The following is a 15,211-nucleotide window of genomic DNA, read 5'->3' as shown; positions in this document are numbered from 1 at the left end:
AGCAGTTGATCAGCAGCCTATAGTCAAGGAGGGATTCTGTGGGGGAGGTTATGGCACAGAAGGGGGCATGATTATGGTGTGGGGGACATAAAGGGGAATGGGAGCTTATGTGCACAGACATGTTGTGAACAAGTCATTGTGACAGTCTGGGCCCAAATAAATAAAGGAAAGGAGATGTAAATAGTGTTAAACAGATGGGAAGCAGCTGATGGAGAAGATGCGCAGGGGTTGCTTTTGCATCAGGCCTATGAGCCTTTAGTTACACCCCTGCTCCCCTTTCCTCATTGAGAACACATGCACACTCAACCAACTGCGCATGCACATGTATGGGGGTCAAAAGGAGTATCGGTAATGGTTGTCTGACTGACCTCTATTGAAGGAGTAGGAGTTTGAAGGACTATCCCAATGTTTTCATTTGGACACCATAGGTCTAGTCAAGTTTGGAGCAGGAAGCCCCTGCAAAGAACGGGTGCCCTGTAATATTACTGTACGTTAAGCCATACAGCAGGCTGATATACAGCCGCCCCTGACAGTAACATTCATGTGTCTCGGTAAAGGTCCCAAAAATTCCAAAAGACCTGAATGAAGAACATGGGCTATATACAGGATGTATATGTGATTATATGCTTTATGTACCACATCGGTGCCCATGTTTGTACCCACTGTATCTTCTTTCTAGGTTATAGGCACTGGCATGCAGACCTGCGACCAGACGATACACCCCTGGAGGCCGGCCTGGGCTTTACCTGTAAACTCAAATCTAACATCCCGTTCCTAGGACGGGAAGCCCTGGAAAAGCAGAAGACAGATGGGGTCCATAAGCGTCTGGTGGGGTTTACTATTAATGAGTGAGTGTGAAAAGACTGGCTAGCTAGAGCATCTGAATGTAATGTCATTTAGTCGGGGTACATGCCATCAGGGGCCCTCATTCTTGAAGAGTCTAACTTTGCATGAGCAACCTCTTTGTTCCTTTCCCCTTTACAAGTCACTGGGTTGTCTTAGCTTCTTTCTTCCAGAAACAGCGCCACACTTGTGTATGGCTTGTGTCTGGTATTGCAGCTAAACTCTATTAAAGTCAATACCACATACAGGCTGTGGACAGGTGTAGCACTGCTTCTGTAACAAGGCAGCTATGTTTTTTTCCAGCCCATGACAATGTCTTCAAACTCATTCTCTCACTTTCCTTTTTTTGTTTTAATCTGGGTTTTTATGCTTTATCCAGAAAGGTTCCTCTATTTGGACTGGAAGCTATTTGGAGGAATGGAGTAGCCATCGGTCACATTCGGAGGTCTGACTTCGGATTTGCCATTAACAAAACCATTGCATACGGATACATCCGAAATCCCGATGGTGGTCCGGTAAGTGTTATATTAATCCTTCAACCAATCAAAAATCAACTCTGAAAAATGGATAAATTGATGGGGCAGATGTCATATTGTAGGCACAGACACTAGAGTGTATGTAGCATAGTGGGAGCTATAGGGTCCTTGGAAAGCGGGGGCCCAACCCCAGTTGGTTCTGTCACCTGTGCTGTTAGGTAGTGAGTACCTGTGTAAAGCTGCCAGATCTAGAGCATTATTAGCATGGACAGAGGTGAGAAATTGGCCAAAGGTTCATGGATAGGCAAAATCACTCCGGACCCTTCTTTCCTAGGTGGATACCACACAGTGGGGGCCCACTTGATTCGTTGCTATGGGGTCCTTTCTTTTCTATGTTTTCTCATAAAGTATAAAAGGTTCCAATACATTTAATGTATAAATTTCCAGCTACTTTATTTTGCCACCAGCACTGTAGGGGTTAATGCCAGGACAAGAAGCTGAGCCCACGAGGACGTTCTTCTAAATGGCCAAAAATTTATCTAGCATGCCTATGATGGCACATTACTCCACGCTTTGCCTTACATGTGACACTAGCAACACAAGGTGCCATATACAGAACCGCTATTTAAATCCTCTATTTTTGGTCCCGTGTAGGGGCAGAGGTAGTGATTGGCACAAGGAGAGAGACTTGGAGCGGCTGATGTGGGAAGTGGAAGTGTCTGAATATCGCCTGTCAGTCCCCAGGGCTGTGTCTTTACCACCAGAGTAAAAATAAGCTCTAATTGAGTTATTTTCCTATCACCTTGTGTAACACGTCGCAGGTGTTTATTAAACTGCGTGTTATATAACGTTCAGCACTAACGGATCATTAGCGAAATAATCAGCTTGCAGAGAAAACATTGGACACTATTATTAGAAAGCCCAGACTGAGCAATAAAATTTATTATTTTTTTTCCCATTTGGTGTATACTACTAAAATGAAAGGAAGAACTGTTGCAGTTTCCAGATTGGCCACTAGATGTCAGCACAATAGGACTGGTAAAAAGAAGCATCTTACTTGACAGCTTGCTGTAAAACTGAATGTTGTCAAGTTATTACTACCACATCTTGGTCATGGAACTGGGTCACAGAGTGGAAAGTTACTACTTAGGAAAGTCAGGTGTCCTAGAGCTATATTTACTCTATGTATTTCAAGGATGGCCATTCATTACTAAAGTTGCTTCAGTGAAAAGTAGGATTGGCCATGGCTTCCCATAGGTGGTCACCTGATGCTTGACGGGTGCCAAAGGTTCCTGTGCCACACAATGAGACACCAATATTGTAAATGGCACATGGCAGGTAGGGACCTTGTTACAGATATTTATTTTGGTCAGGGGTTCCTGGGTTCCTCTCCGTAGTATAATGGGACCCAGTCGCAGCCTGGTCCATATGATTAGGCATCAATCCTTCTTCTTTCAAGTTACTTAAAGGGGATGTCCTAAATAAATGTTTGATCGCTAGGGGGGCCAACCTCCATGATCACAAGAAGAGGGGTCATGTGGTCAGGCATGTGCACTACTGTCCTGGCTATCTCTGTAGGCCTCATAGGCAGTGGATGGAGTGGTAAGTGCCCATGTGTGGCCACTGCTTCATTCTAACGTGGACACAGGAGTCTTGTTTTCATGGAGGTCTTTAGGTGATTAATGTTTTTTGTAGGCCAACCCCTGTAATGCTGAAGTTTAGCAGCTTTTAGCTGCAGATAATCATGTAGTGTCCCGGTTGTGCCTGAACCCATTGTGAGAAAAAGCCGGCCCTAATCACACAGACCACCAGGCTCCTGTATATTTTTGAATGTCTTCCTTGAGTGGCTCTCTGCCTTGCCTGACCCTTCAATATCATAACTCAAGATTTAATGATCATAGCCGTCGTCCATGATGGTCTTCAGAAGACTCATCCACCATTAATATAATGGCGTAGTCCATCATATAAATTGCTCCAGCGTATTGATTGTTTTATCAGCCTTGAAGGCTCATTTTTTTTAACCCTCCGAGAATGAGGATTCTCCCCAATTACCCACAAAACTCATTAAATAAGGGGGCGCAAAACGTCCCATTCATCTTCCTGAAGCTCCTCAGACCGATCACACACAATACCCGCTGTCACTTATCAGTAGAATTAATCCACCGCCATATAAAGCAGTGGCACGCTTCATCCCATACCAGCTGTTTTATGTCCCATTCATTAGCTAACGAGCTATTTTACAACCGCCATCCAGCTGGCGCGGCCCTCTGGAGAACATTAGAAGTTGATGTTGGTTCAACGGTGGTTCATTCTCGTAAAACATAGTCTGATAGTCAAGACCTGGGAGGTGAAGGACTCTGCACTCAGGAGCGACCAGTGTGCCAGGGTATTCATCTACCTACAACGCGGTAAAAACGTCGCTCTCCTTAAATCTAGCAGAAAAAAATTCCATTTAAGGAGTAGGAGACGTAATGTGAAGCTGTCACATCAGATTAGGCCGCAGTCAGACAGAAACAGCTCTATACATAGCGGAGCTCACGTCTAGACACAAATTACATGGCATTTACTAGGGCCGGCCTTCAGGGTGAACAACCTGGATGCGTCAATTGCCTCAACTGAAGAGGGCGCTACAGGTTTGTGATCACTGTGAATCTAGCCAAAGCAAGTTACCCACTATCCTGGGACCCCTTCAGGTCTTGAGAACTTGGTTGTTTTGCACCCCAGATTTGAAAGGAATAGCTTAATTTATTTGAATAAGGACCTCCAGAGACAGCCAAGCAAACACTTTGCTAGCTCCAGAAAAATGAATGGTGCAGGACCCCCAAGGATCTTGGCGCTCTGGGGTTTTGCACCATACTTTTGAATGGAGTGGCTAGTTAGACAAAATTTTGCTATCTCCGGTAGTCCTCATTCAAGTGAACCGTAAATGAGGCGCAAAACACTCTAGTTCTCGAGATCCATGGGCATCCAAGCAGTGAGACACTCACCGATCAGCAAGTTACCCCCAATCCTAGAAGGTAACATGCTGTGGCTGGAAAACTCTAATATCCTATAGCAGTATTATTTGGACATTATATAACACTGTATGGTGGTATTATTTGAGCACTGTTTTATGGTATTATTTGCTTAAATAATACCACCGTACAGCACATGTAATGTTTCAGTACTTTCATGTTATTTTGACACTGTACAATGGTATTAACCGGTTAAGGACCGCTGGCCGTAAATTTACGGCCAGCAGTCCTGGTCTCTAAGACCAGCCGATAGTAAATTTACGGCCGGTCTTCAGAGACTCACTAGGCAGGGGGTGGGGCGGGGGGAGGGAAGGGGTTAGGTGTTACTGACACCTAACCACCCCCTCAACAACGTTCAGTCGGACTCAGTTCCGACTGAACGTTTTAACCCTTTCGATCCTGCCGTGAAACATCACGGCGCGATCGAAAGGGATCCGCCGCAGATTGAAGGTGATCGGCACCCCCCGCGGCGAGATCGGGGGGTGCCGATGTCAGTAGAAGGTAGTCTGGGGTCTGGCCAGTGACCCCAGACTACCGGAGCCCCCACATACCTGGTTGATCCTGCCGACCGATGGAGGAAGTGAGCGATGTGTCTCACTTCCTCTGCAGCTTGCAGGACACGAGCAGGCTCATGTCCTGCTCGTGTCTTGCAAGCTACTATACAGAATCAGTTGGTGCTTTCATCAAAGCATCAACTGATTCAAGTGTCCTAAATGGACACATGAAAAAGTTAAAAAAAAAAAAAGTTAAAAAAAAAGTTAAAAAAAATAAAGTGTATGAAAAAAGTAATAAAGTTATAAAGCCCAAAAATCCCTTTTTCTCTATACAAAATGAATTATATAAAAAAAGGTACTAAAAATTAATAAAAACAATGCATATTTGGTATCGCCGCGTCCGTAACAACCTGTACAATAAAACTGAAATAATATTTAATGTATACGGTGTACATCTGAAAAAAAAAACGGAAAAAACCCGCCGGAAGTAATGATTTTTCACCATATCACCTTACAAAATATGCTATAAAAAGTGATCAAAAAATCATATGCACCCCACAACAGTACCAATAAAAAGCGCAGGTTGTCCCGCAAAAAATAAGCCCTCAACCAACACTGTCAACCGAAAAATAAAAATGTTACGCCTCTCAGAAGATGGCGATGCAAAAATCACTGATTTATGTCCCCAAATGTGTTTTTGTTCTGCAGAATTAGTATCGCATAAAAAAATACTATAAATGAGGTATCGCCGTAACCGTACCGACCCACAGAATAAAGGCTACATGTTACTTATACTGTACGCTGCATGGTGCAAAATTTAAAGGGTACAACTCAATGCCAGGATTGATTTTTTTTTTTTTTTAAATCCAGCAAGAAAGAGTTAATAAAATGTATTCAGTATGTTGTAGGCACCCAAAAATGGTGTCATTACAAAATACATCTCATCCCGCAAACAACAAGCCCTTATATGGCCACGTCACCAAAAGAATAAAGAAAATATAGCATCTACCAATGTGAAGACAAAAAACCACAAAATCGCCAAATTATTAGAATACAACTGGCGGCGTCAGGAAGGGAATATATAAGCTGTGCGAGCGAATATCAGGGGACACCCCAGATTTACAGCTTATGAGGGAACAGACACCAGAAGTGACCCCCAAAGTGACCCCCAGAGTGACTCCCCCAATCATAGGAGCTACTGGGACATAGTAGGGAATTTGGTGTCTGCAATGTTTTCCGCACCGCTTATATATTCCCTCTTCGCCATCCGCCGTGCAGTCACGTCCGGATACTAATACTCACTACACCCCCTGAGAAATTCTTTGAGGGGTGCAGTTTTCAAAATGGGGTCACTCCTTTGGGGAATCCACTTTTCTGGTACCTTACAGGCTCTACAAACATGACATGGCGTCCAGATACCAAACATCTGAATCTGTACTCCAAAAGCCTCATCGCGCTCCTTCCCTTCTGCGCCCTGCTGTGCGCCCAAACTGCAGTTTATGCCACATGTATGCCACATGTATGACACTGGTGTACCCCGGATAACAGACGTAATGTCATATGTGGGAATAAACTGATATTAGGGCACAGCCAGACACAGAAGGGAAGAAGGGTTATTGGGTTTTTGGAGCGCAGACGGTTTGGTTTTTGGATGCCATGACACTTTTGCACAGCTGAAACGCCAGTAAAATGGAATCCCCTGATATGAGACCCTATTTTGGAAACTACACCCCTGAAGGATTTATCCAGGGGTACAGACAGCATTTTTAACCCCCAAGTTTTGCTATAACTTATTATCCATAAATGAATACGAAGCTGATTGTGAGAGGTGAAAATGACCATTTTTCCAGGAACCCGTCATTTCAGTGCGTAATATGTTGTGTCCGACTTGTATCAGAGATGAACGCTCTGAAAGCTGTTGTGCCCGGGATACCACCCGCTTACCAGTTTTTGGAGTGTCTCTGCTGACATAAGTTGGGCACAACATATCGGGTACTGAAATGGCGAATCTCTGGAAATTTTTCATTTTTAACTTCTCATTATCAGTTGCGATTTCATTTCTGGAAACTAAATAAATGCAACACTCAAGGGTTAAAAATTCTCGCTACTCCATTTGATAAATCCCATCAGTGGGCTAGTGTCCAAAATAGGGTGACATGTCTGCGGATTCCACTTTATTGACAATTCAGGGGCTTTGCAAAAGTGACGTCCAAAAACCAAACTGTGCTCCAGAAACCAAAATAGCGCTCCTTCCCTTCTGCGCCCTGCTGTGTGCCCAAACTACAGTTTATGACACATGTATGACACTGGTGTACCCGGGATAACGGACGTAATGTCATATGTGGGTATAAACTGATATTAAGGCACATGTATGACACTGGTGTACCCGGGATAACGTACGTAATGTCATAAGTGGTTATAAACTGATATTAGGGCACAGACGGACACAGAAGGGTTATTGGGTTTTTGGAGCACAGATGGTTTGGTTTTTGGATGCCATGACACTTTTGCAGAGACCCTAAACTTGCCCCTACAAAATGGGGTTTACAGTTACCTCCAGGTCTCTCCAAAAGGAACATGGCCCCCAGAAAGTCCCTCTAAATCTGTACCCCAAAAGCTAAAAAGCGCAGTGCTCCTTCCCTTCTGAGCCCTGCTGTGTACCCAAGCAGCAGTTTACACCCACATATATATTTTTTTGCCCCTCGGGATGGCCCCTTAATAGTTTTAGGAGTGCAGGTCTCTGACAACACAAAGTGGGTGCAACGTATTGGGCACCGAAATGGCATATTTCTTTCAAAATTTCAATTTTCATTTTGGACATTCATTTTTTGGAAGCATTTTAGGCACAAAATGATAATACCCCTTGATTCATTCCATGACAGGTGTAGTTTATAAAATGGGGTCACTTTTGAGGGGTTTCCATTGTATTGGTACTTTAGGGGCTCAGCAAATGTGACATGGCCCCTCAAAACTATTCCAGCCACATCTGCCCTCCAAAATCCAAATACCTCTCTTTCCATTCTGAGCCTCACCATGTACCCATACAGCAGATTATGGCCACATATGGGGTATTGCCGTGTTCAGGAGAAAATTTGTAACAAACTGTGGGGGGCTTTTAATTCTTTAACTACTTGCAAAATTAAAAATATGGCGCTAAATGGACGATACATTGTGAAAAAAAAGAAATTTTTCATTTTTACGTCCCAATGTTAATAAAATCTGTGAAACAGCTGTGAGGCCAAAATGCTCACCAAACCCCTAGATAAATTCTATGAGGGGTGTAGTTTCCAAAATGGGGTCACTTTTAGGGGGTTTCCACTATATTGATATTTTAGGGGCTCTGCAAATGCGACATGGGACTTGAAAAATATTCCAGCAAAATCTGTCCTTCAAAAGCCAAATAGCGCTCTTTCCATTCTGAGCCCCGCCATGTTCCCATACAGCAGATTATTACCACATATGGGGCATTTCCGTGTTCAGGAGAAATTGTTTAACGAACTTTATGGAACTTTTTCCCCTTTATCCTCTTGTGAAAATGAAAAATTTGGGGCTAAATTGACAGTTTATTGGAAAAAAAGTAATTTTTCATTTTCATGCCCCAATGTTAATAAAATCTGTGAAACAGCTGTAGGGTCAAAATGCTCACTATACCCTTTCATATGTTCTGTGGGGGGGTGTAGTTTCCAAAATGGGGTCACTTTTAGGGGGTTTCCACTGTATTGGTACTCTAGGGGCTCTGCTAATGCGACATGGCACCTAAAAATAATTCCAGCAAAATCTGCCATCCAAAAGCAAAATAGCGCTCCTTCCATTCTGAACCCCGCCATGTCCCCATACAGCATACTATGGCCACATATGGGGTATTGCCGTGTTCAGGAGAAATTGTTTAACAAACTGTGGGGGGCTTTTACTCCTTTATCCCCTTGTGAAAATTAAAACTTTGGGGATAAAGTGACATTTTAGTAATTTTTCATTTACACATCCCAATGTTAGTAAAATCTGTGGAACAACTGTAGGGTCAAAATGCTGACTATACCCCTTGATGAATTCTGTGAGGGGTGTAGATTCTAAAATGGGGTCACTTTTGGAGGGTTTCCATTGTTTTGGTACTCTAGGGGCTCTGCAAATGAGGCATGGTGCCTGAAAATTATTCCAGCAAAATCTGCTGTTCACACACCCAGTGTCGCTCCTTCCCTTCCATGCACTGCTGTGTACCCAAAAATCAGTTTACGCCCACATGTGGGGTATTTCTGTGTACGGGAGAAATTGCATAACAAAATGTGAGATGCATTTTCTCCTTTAACCCTTTGTGAATGTGTTAATTTTAGGTCTAAATGAATGTATTAATGAAAAAAAATGAAATGTCTAAATTTCACTTCCATATTATGTTTATTCTTATGAAAAACTTAAAGGGTTAACAAACATCCCAAATGCTGTTTTGAATAATTTGAGGGGTGTAGTTTTGAAAATGGGGTGATTTATGGGGGTTTCTATTATATAGGCCTTTATAATTCCTTACAGAACTGAAGCGGTCCCTAAAAAATTGGTTTGGAGAATTTTCTTGCAAATCTAGAAAATCGCTGTTACACTTGTAAGCCTTGTAACGTCCAAAATAAATTAAAAGACAATCAAAAGATGATGCCGATATAAAGCAGAGATATGGGAGATAATATTTATTCATGTATTTGGGTGGTATGACTATCTGCCTGAAAAGCAGAGAATTTCACATTTTGAAAATTGCAATTTTTTCCAAATTTCCATCAAATTTCCTAGTTTTTTTTATAAATAAATACAAAAATATTGATTAATATTTACCACTAACATGAAGTATAATGTGTTACGAAAAAAACAATCTCAAAATCATTTGTGTAAGTTAAACCGTCTCAAAGTTATTGCCATTTAAAGTGACACATGTCAGTTTTGAAAAAAAAAAGGCCTGGTCTTTAACATACTTTTGGGCCTGGTCCTTAACCGGTTAAGCACAATATAGTTGTATTATTTGACCCATGTATGGTGACATTATTAGACCATTGCATGGCAGTATTTTTGAGTACTGTACTATTTGAGCACTCCATGGTGGTATTGGTCACAGTGTATGGCATTACTGTATGTGTGGAGCGGAGCTGGTATTTGGTCACTGTATGGTCATATTTACATTACATATGGAGCTATTATTTGACCACTATGTGATGGAATTGCTATTCAGATACTATACAGTGTGATATATTTGCACTGTATAGCACCAGGGGCACTGTTAGCCCAAATGTGCCCATTTCAGTCAAATGTAAAGCACCATGGAATGAATGGTGCTATATAAATAATAATAATGGACTGGTTATCTAATATGTCTGGTAGTCTCCTTACTCTCCCTTTTCATATAAGGAAAGATATCTTTGTACCGTGTTAGCAAGTGGATAGGAAATATAAAAATTTGTTTTGAGGAGTCTTCAGTAGTTGATACCTTTTTTTAATGGCTAACTAAAAAGATGACATATTGCGAACTTTCGGGACTACTAAAAAGGTCCCTTCATCAGGCTAATATAATACAATACCAGCCTGATGAAGGGACCTTTCTAGTAGTCCTGAAAGTTCGCAATAGGTCATTTTTACTTAGCCATTAAAAAAGGTATCAACTACTGAAGACTCCTCAAAAAAAACATTTTTATTTCTCCCTTTTCAGTTAATGTTGGGGATGAGATGGATTGGCCATGCTAAATGACATCCAAGCCTTCTATTCTCTGCAGCAATAAGTTGCCCCCAGTGTAATCTGACAGCCACTTCCTTCCCACGTTTGTGTATGGAGGAATTTTTTTGGAATGGCCACCTATAGTCTGAGACAGACTGGTTGGTAGGGAAGAGCTGCCTGACAATGCCATATGGTTAGGCAGCGTATCTATAGCAAACAGCCTAATGGCTCAAAGCCAGATTTGGTACCAAGCTGACCCCAAAGAGGCAGCAGCTAAATCATGTCATGCTGTATCTCAGTTCGTCTTAGTATAGATTTTATTAAATTTTTGTGTAAATGTGAACTTCAGTGAATTTTATCTTCTTTCTGTAGGTCACACTGGACTTTGTTCGTAATGGAGAATACACCTTGGAGAGGATGGGAGTGATCTATCCTGCAGAAGCCCACCTTAAGTCTCCATTTGACCCCAACAATAATCGGGTCAAGGGGATATACTGAACTGGTCGCATTATGAGAAACTACTTTTAACCCCCTCCTATTCACAGGAACCATCACGGTCCAACCATGTGTCATTACCTGGAGAACTTGTTGTATCTATGAGTGATCATCAGACAGAGTTAATTTACAGATCCAGATGTCATCTTGGCAGAAACGACTAAAGACGATGTACTAAAGCCCAAAATGTGTTAGCTGGATTGATATCTACCTGAAATAACTGGAGTACTGACAAGTATGAAGTCCTTGCTACTCTTCTTTACAGCACCAGTCATGATGTAGTCTAGACATAGTGATGGCGCCACACACAACTCCAGTATTTGGTTATTGAGATTTGATTGTTGGACCCTAATGATGTAAAAAAAATGGAGGTTTTCTTGACTGCCACACCTTAGCTTTATAGTTTTTGGTATGGTTCAGCAGTCATTGTAGGTGTTTTCCTACCATGGCACAAAGAGGACCCTTCGCCGTACTCATTTGCGAACAGGTTGGCTTTATGTGCTGACAATTTGAACTGAATGACAGCTATCCCCACCTCCAAATGGGTCACTCGGCCTCCTTTTAACTTAAAGGGGTTGTGCCACTATGGACACATTACCTGTTATGTGTACGTCCGCCTGGTTCCCAAGTGATCAGGAGGATGGGGAGCCAAAAGTCCCTCTAAAGCCTCCTTGTGAATGGATCACCAGTACGCTTGATTGACCGGCGCTTCATTCACATGTATGATGTCTTGTGGCTGAGCGCAGCCAGAGGGTCATAACATTAGGTTAAAAGGAAGTGTCTGAATGTCTACACATTGTATACAATAGTGATTTATAGGGAGCCAATAGAGGCCGTCCTTTTTGGCGAGTGCCTCTAAATGATCCAGCTCTCTAAAAAGAGCTGATGTTCCCATCACTATACAAGAGTCCTGACCAGCAGTCACTCACATGGTGGTGAACTAAAGAGTCTGATGGGTGAGACGTCAGTAGTCATGAAAAACACAAAGCAATACAGGTTTTTTTTGTTAGTTTTTTTCACCCCACCTCTCCCCCCCCCCAAAAAAAACAAAAAAAACAAACAAAAACTGTGTGAAGGTAGGCTCAAGATCTGCTCACGTCCAGTTTGCCTCCATTGAATTGAATAGGGCCAAGTTGCAATACTGCACATAACCTGTGGACAAGTGTGTCACTGTTTTTGAAAGAAGGCAGCCGTTTTTTTTTTCTAATCTTCTAGAAATCTTATAAGGTGAAGGTTTTTTGGTTCTGTCTAATTCGGAACAACAATAGCCCAATAGCAATATGATCTATAGACAAATTCATAGTAAGACGACAAATTTGCCGCCTGCTGTTTTTAGGTCTCTGTCATACTCTGGATACCTCTATGGTGGCACACGTTTCTTTTAGAGGAGTGGGCTTACTGATCGCTGGGGGGTTTGACACATTGTTTGAGCTCTGCGGGGGTTTCTGGGTGTTCTGGAAACGTGACTGCTCTATGATTATGACAGTGAGCGAGCGTTACCTGTGTCAAGCTGTCTCTTTGTGAGCGCTGACGGCAGGAGTGCGGCAAGAAAATGCTACCTAACAATAGCACCAAAATTGTAACAAGCGCAGCCGGAACCCCCAGCTCTCTGCAGAGGTCACAGAACTTATTGCATGTATTCTCATAGTCTCTAGCTAGATATGCTGTGTTACCCCATCACAATAAAGTGATTGCCCTTGCATCCGAAAATAAATAAATAAAATATATTTAGATTTTCTTTATTTAACTTTTTTTAAAGTTATTTTTGTTGACATATGGGTTACAACCAATATAGCCACCATTGTGGTCATTACTCAGTTTTCCTAGGGTCCCAGATGATAAATCTGTCCAGTAACTCCATATCTACCAAAGGCTTTCTCCCCTATGGAAGTCACGCCGAAAGAGAGTTGTCCATTGATATCCAGCTTTCCAAAGACAATCATATAAATCATATTTAAAAACCTAGCTTCTTTCTTCCAGATAGTGCCACACCTGTCCAGTGGTTATATCTGGTATTGCAGGTTAGCAAATGGGATACTGCAGAAATGTGGCACACAACCCCTTTTAACCTAATTATCCTTTTCTATTTTGCCTGTATATTTGTCACATCAGTTCTGTACTCTCTACAGTTTTGGTATTGTGTTTGTGTAGCAGAAAGCTCAGGATGAGCAGCGTCTGTGAGGAGATGGAAGAAAGTTCATGTTAATAGTAAGATGAATACATTATCATTGATAAGCACTGCAGCATCTGTGCTTGTAGTCTATGGGGACCTCTTGGAATAGCTCCTTAAAGGTGACAGGGTTGGCACATGGTCGCCCACTGGCATTTTCCGTGACAAGTCAAGGCCAGATCCGGCCATCACCCTGACATTATGTAAGCTCCCAGTTTTTGCACAGGTTAACCTTTCCGAGATTCATTAGTCGTTCAGTGAATTCCCAGGAGGGCATTGCCCGGCGCTGGCACCAGCTGTCTGCCTCTTCATATTCATGTATGAGAGAAAGTTCCAAACAAAAATATGGAGATTACATTTCACTAACTCCAGGCGAATATGATAAAGACTTCAATGAAGTTTCTTCTTCCTTCGAGACAGCTGAGTGCAACGTTCCTGTTCCCGACTCTACTTTTTCATTCCCTCCATTAATCTGTAAACTGATGTGGGAACCAATATCGGCAATGTAAATACTTCACCGCCCCTTGGGAGGGTTCAGTTAGGATGCTAGGTAGCAGAAGAGGCATGCGTTCCGATAGATTGATAGTGGGTAGGAAAAATGAAAGGCTAAGAGCCTAACCAGGATGAATTACAGAGCCATACCTTAAAGAGGAACTTTCATCAGATTGGGCACAGGCAGTTCTATATACTACTGGAAAGCTGACAGTGCCCTGAATGCAGCGCACTGTTGGCTTCCCGATCTGTGCCCCGGGTAAAGCGCTATCGGTCCCGGTACCGTAGCGCTTTACAGTCAGAAGGGCATTTCTGACAGTCAGTCAGGTACGTCCTTCTACACAGCAGCGCCTATCACGCTGTACTGTGGAGCGGGGAGGAACGCCCCCCTCCCTCTGCTCACAGTGCTCGTCCATAGACGAGTTATCAGGAGGGGAGGGGGCGTTCCTCCCCGCTCCACAGTACAGCGTGATAGGCGCTGCTGTGTAGAAGGACGTACCTGACTGTCTGTCAGGAACGCCCTTCTGACTGTAAAGCGCTACGGTACCGGGAACGATAGCGCTTTACCCGGGGCACAGATCGGGAAAGTGCGCTGGATTCGGCGCACTGTCTGATTTCCAGCAGTATATGGAACTGTCTGTGCCCAATCTGATGAAAGGTCCTCTTTAAAGGGGTTGTCCAAGGGCAGCTGGGGTGGATGTAAAAACCCCCCCCCAAAAAAAACCCCATAAGATACTCACCGATCCCCAGTGTTTCATTGTTCTGGTACCTTACATGACCCCTAAGACCAATCACAGGACTCAGCAGTCCTTGAATGGTCTCAGCAGTCTATTAAGCCTCCCTGCTTCTTACACAGTGAGTTCCCATGCAAGAGAAAATGGGGACTGGGACAAAACAACAGAACTTCAGGGGAGGCTATGTATTTTTTTGAGTTTATTCGAAATCCTGTACAATTTTTTTAATGTACTAAAATGCTACATGACAAACACTAGGACCTATGAATAACTTACCGACAGCTTAGAGAAGTTCAAAAATGGTGACCTGGCGCCCGTCTGGTGGTAAGAGTAGACTCCAGTCAGGAGCCCACCAGGCCAATTGCAGCCCTTAGCCGGACACCGTCCCACACAGTGGGTGGTGATGCAAAATGGAAAGGATATATAGTAAAACCCGGAACTGACAGAGCGCTAATGGCAGCAAAATCTGTAATAAATAGCCTTAGAACCAGGTTCTAAGGCTATTGCTGGACACCTCCTGCTTGGCCTGAAGAAGACACCCACCCGGTGTTGAAACGCGTAGCCATTTTAAGCTGTTGTTCATATCCTTGGAGCAATAAAACAGAACCAATTCATCTTAAACTTGAAAATAAAAATAACGATGTGCAAGGTTATTACGGATTTTGCTGCCGTTAACGCTCTGTCAGTTCCCGATTTTTCTATATATCCTTACTGACAGCTTTATTGTGAAGTTATGTGCTCCCCTCCAGAGCACTGACCTCATCTCTGTTCCTCTGATGCACAGTGTGTTTCAGCTTTGGCCTTAGT

The 15,211-nt window shown here is 42.9% G+C and overlaps 1 protein-coding gene across 2 annotated transcripts in view; it reads left to right on the top strand.

Moving 5' to 3' along the window:
• The window catches only part of SARDH (sarcosine dehydrogenase), a 59,232-nt gene extending 45,331 nt beyond the window's left edge, over nucleotides 1-13,901 (top strand). For both annotated transcript variants that reach the window (XM_075259647.1, XM_075259648.1), the window contains exons 19-21: nucleotides 680-848; nucleotides 1,223-1,358; nucleotides 10,886-13,901. In XM_075259647.1, coding sequence (XP_075115748.1) covers nucleotides 680-848; nucleotides 1,223-1,358; nucleotides 10,886-11,011 — 431 coding nt within the window. In that variant the 3' untranslated portion in view covers nucleotides 11,012-13,901. The remainder of the gene's footprint in view (nucleotides 1-679; nucleotides 849-1,222; nucleotides 1,359-10,885) is intronic.
• The last annotated feature ends 1,310 nt before the right edge of the window (nucleotides 13,902-15,211 follow it).

The sequence above is a fragment of the Leptodactylus fuscus genome, chromosome 11 (genome assembly GCF_031893055.1).
Source record: "Leptodactylus fuscus isolate aLepFus1 chromosome 11, aLepFus1.hap2, whole genome shotgun sequence".
Taxonomy (NCBI): Eukaryota; Metazoa; Chordata; class Amphibia; order Anura; family Leptodactylidae; genus Leptodactylus; species Leptodactylus fuscus.
This window is presented reverse-complemented; position numbering and strand designations above follow the sequence as displayed.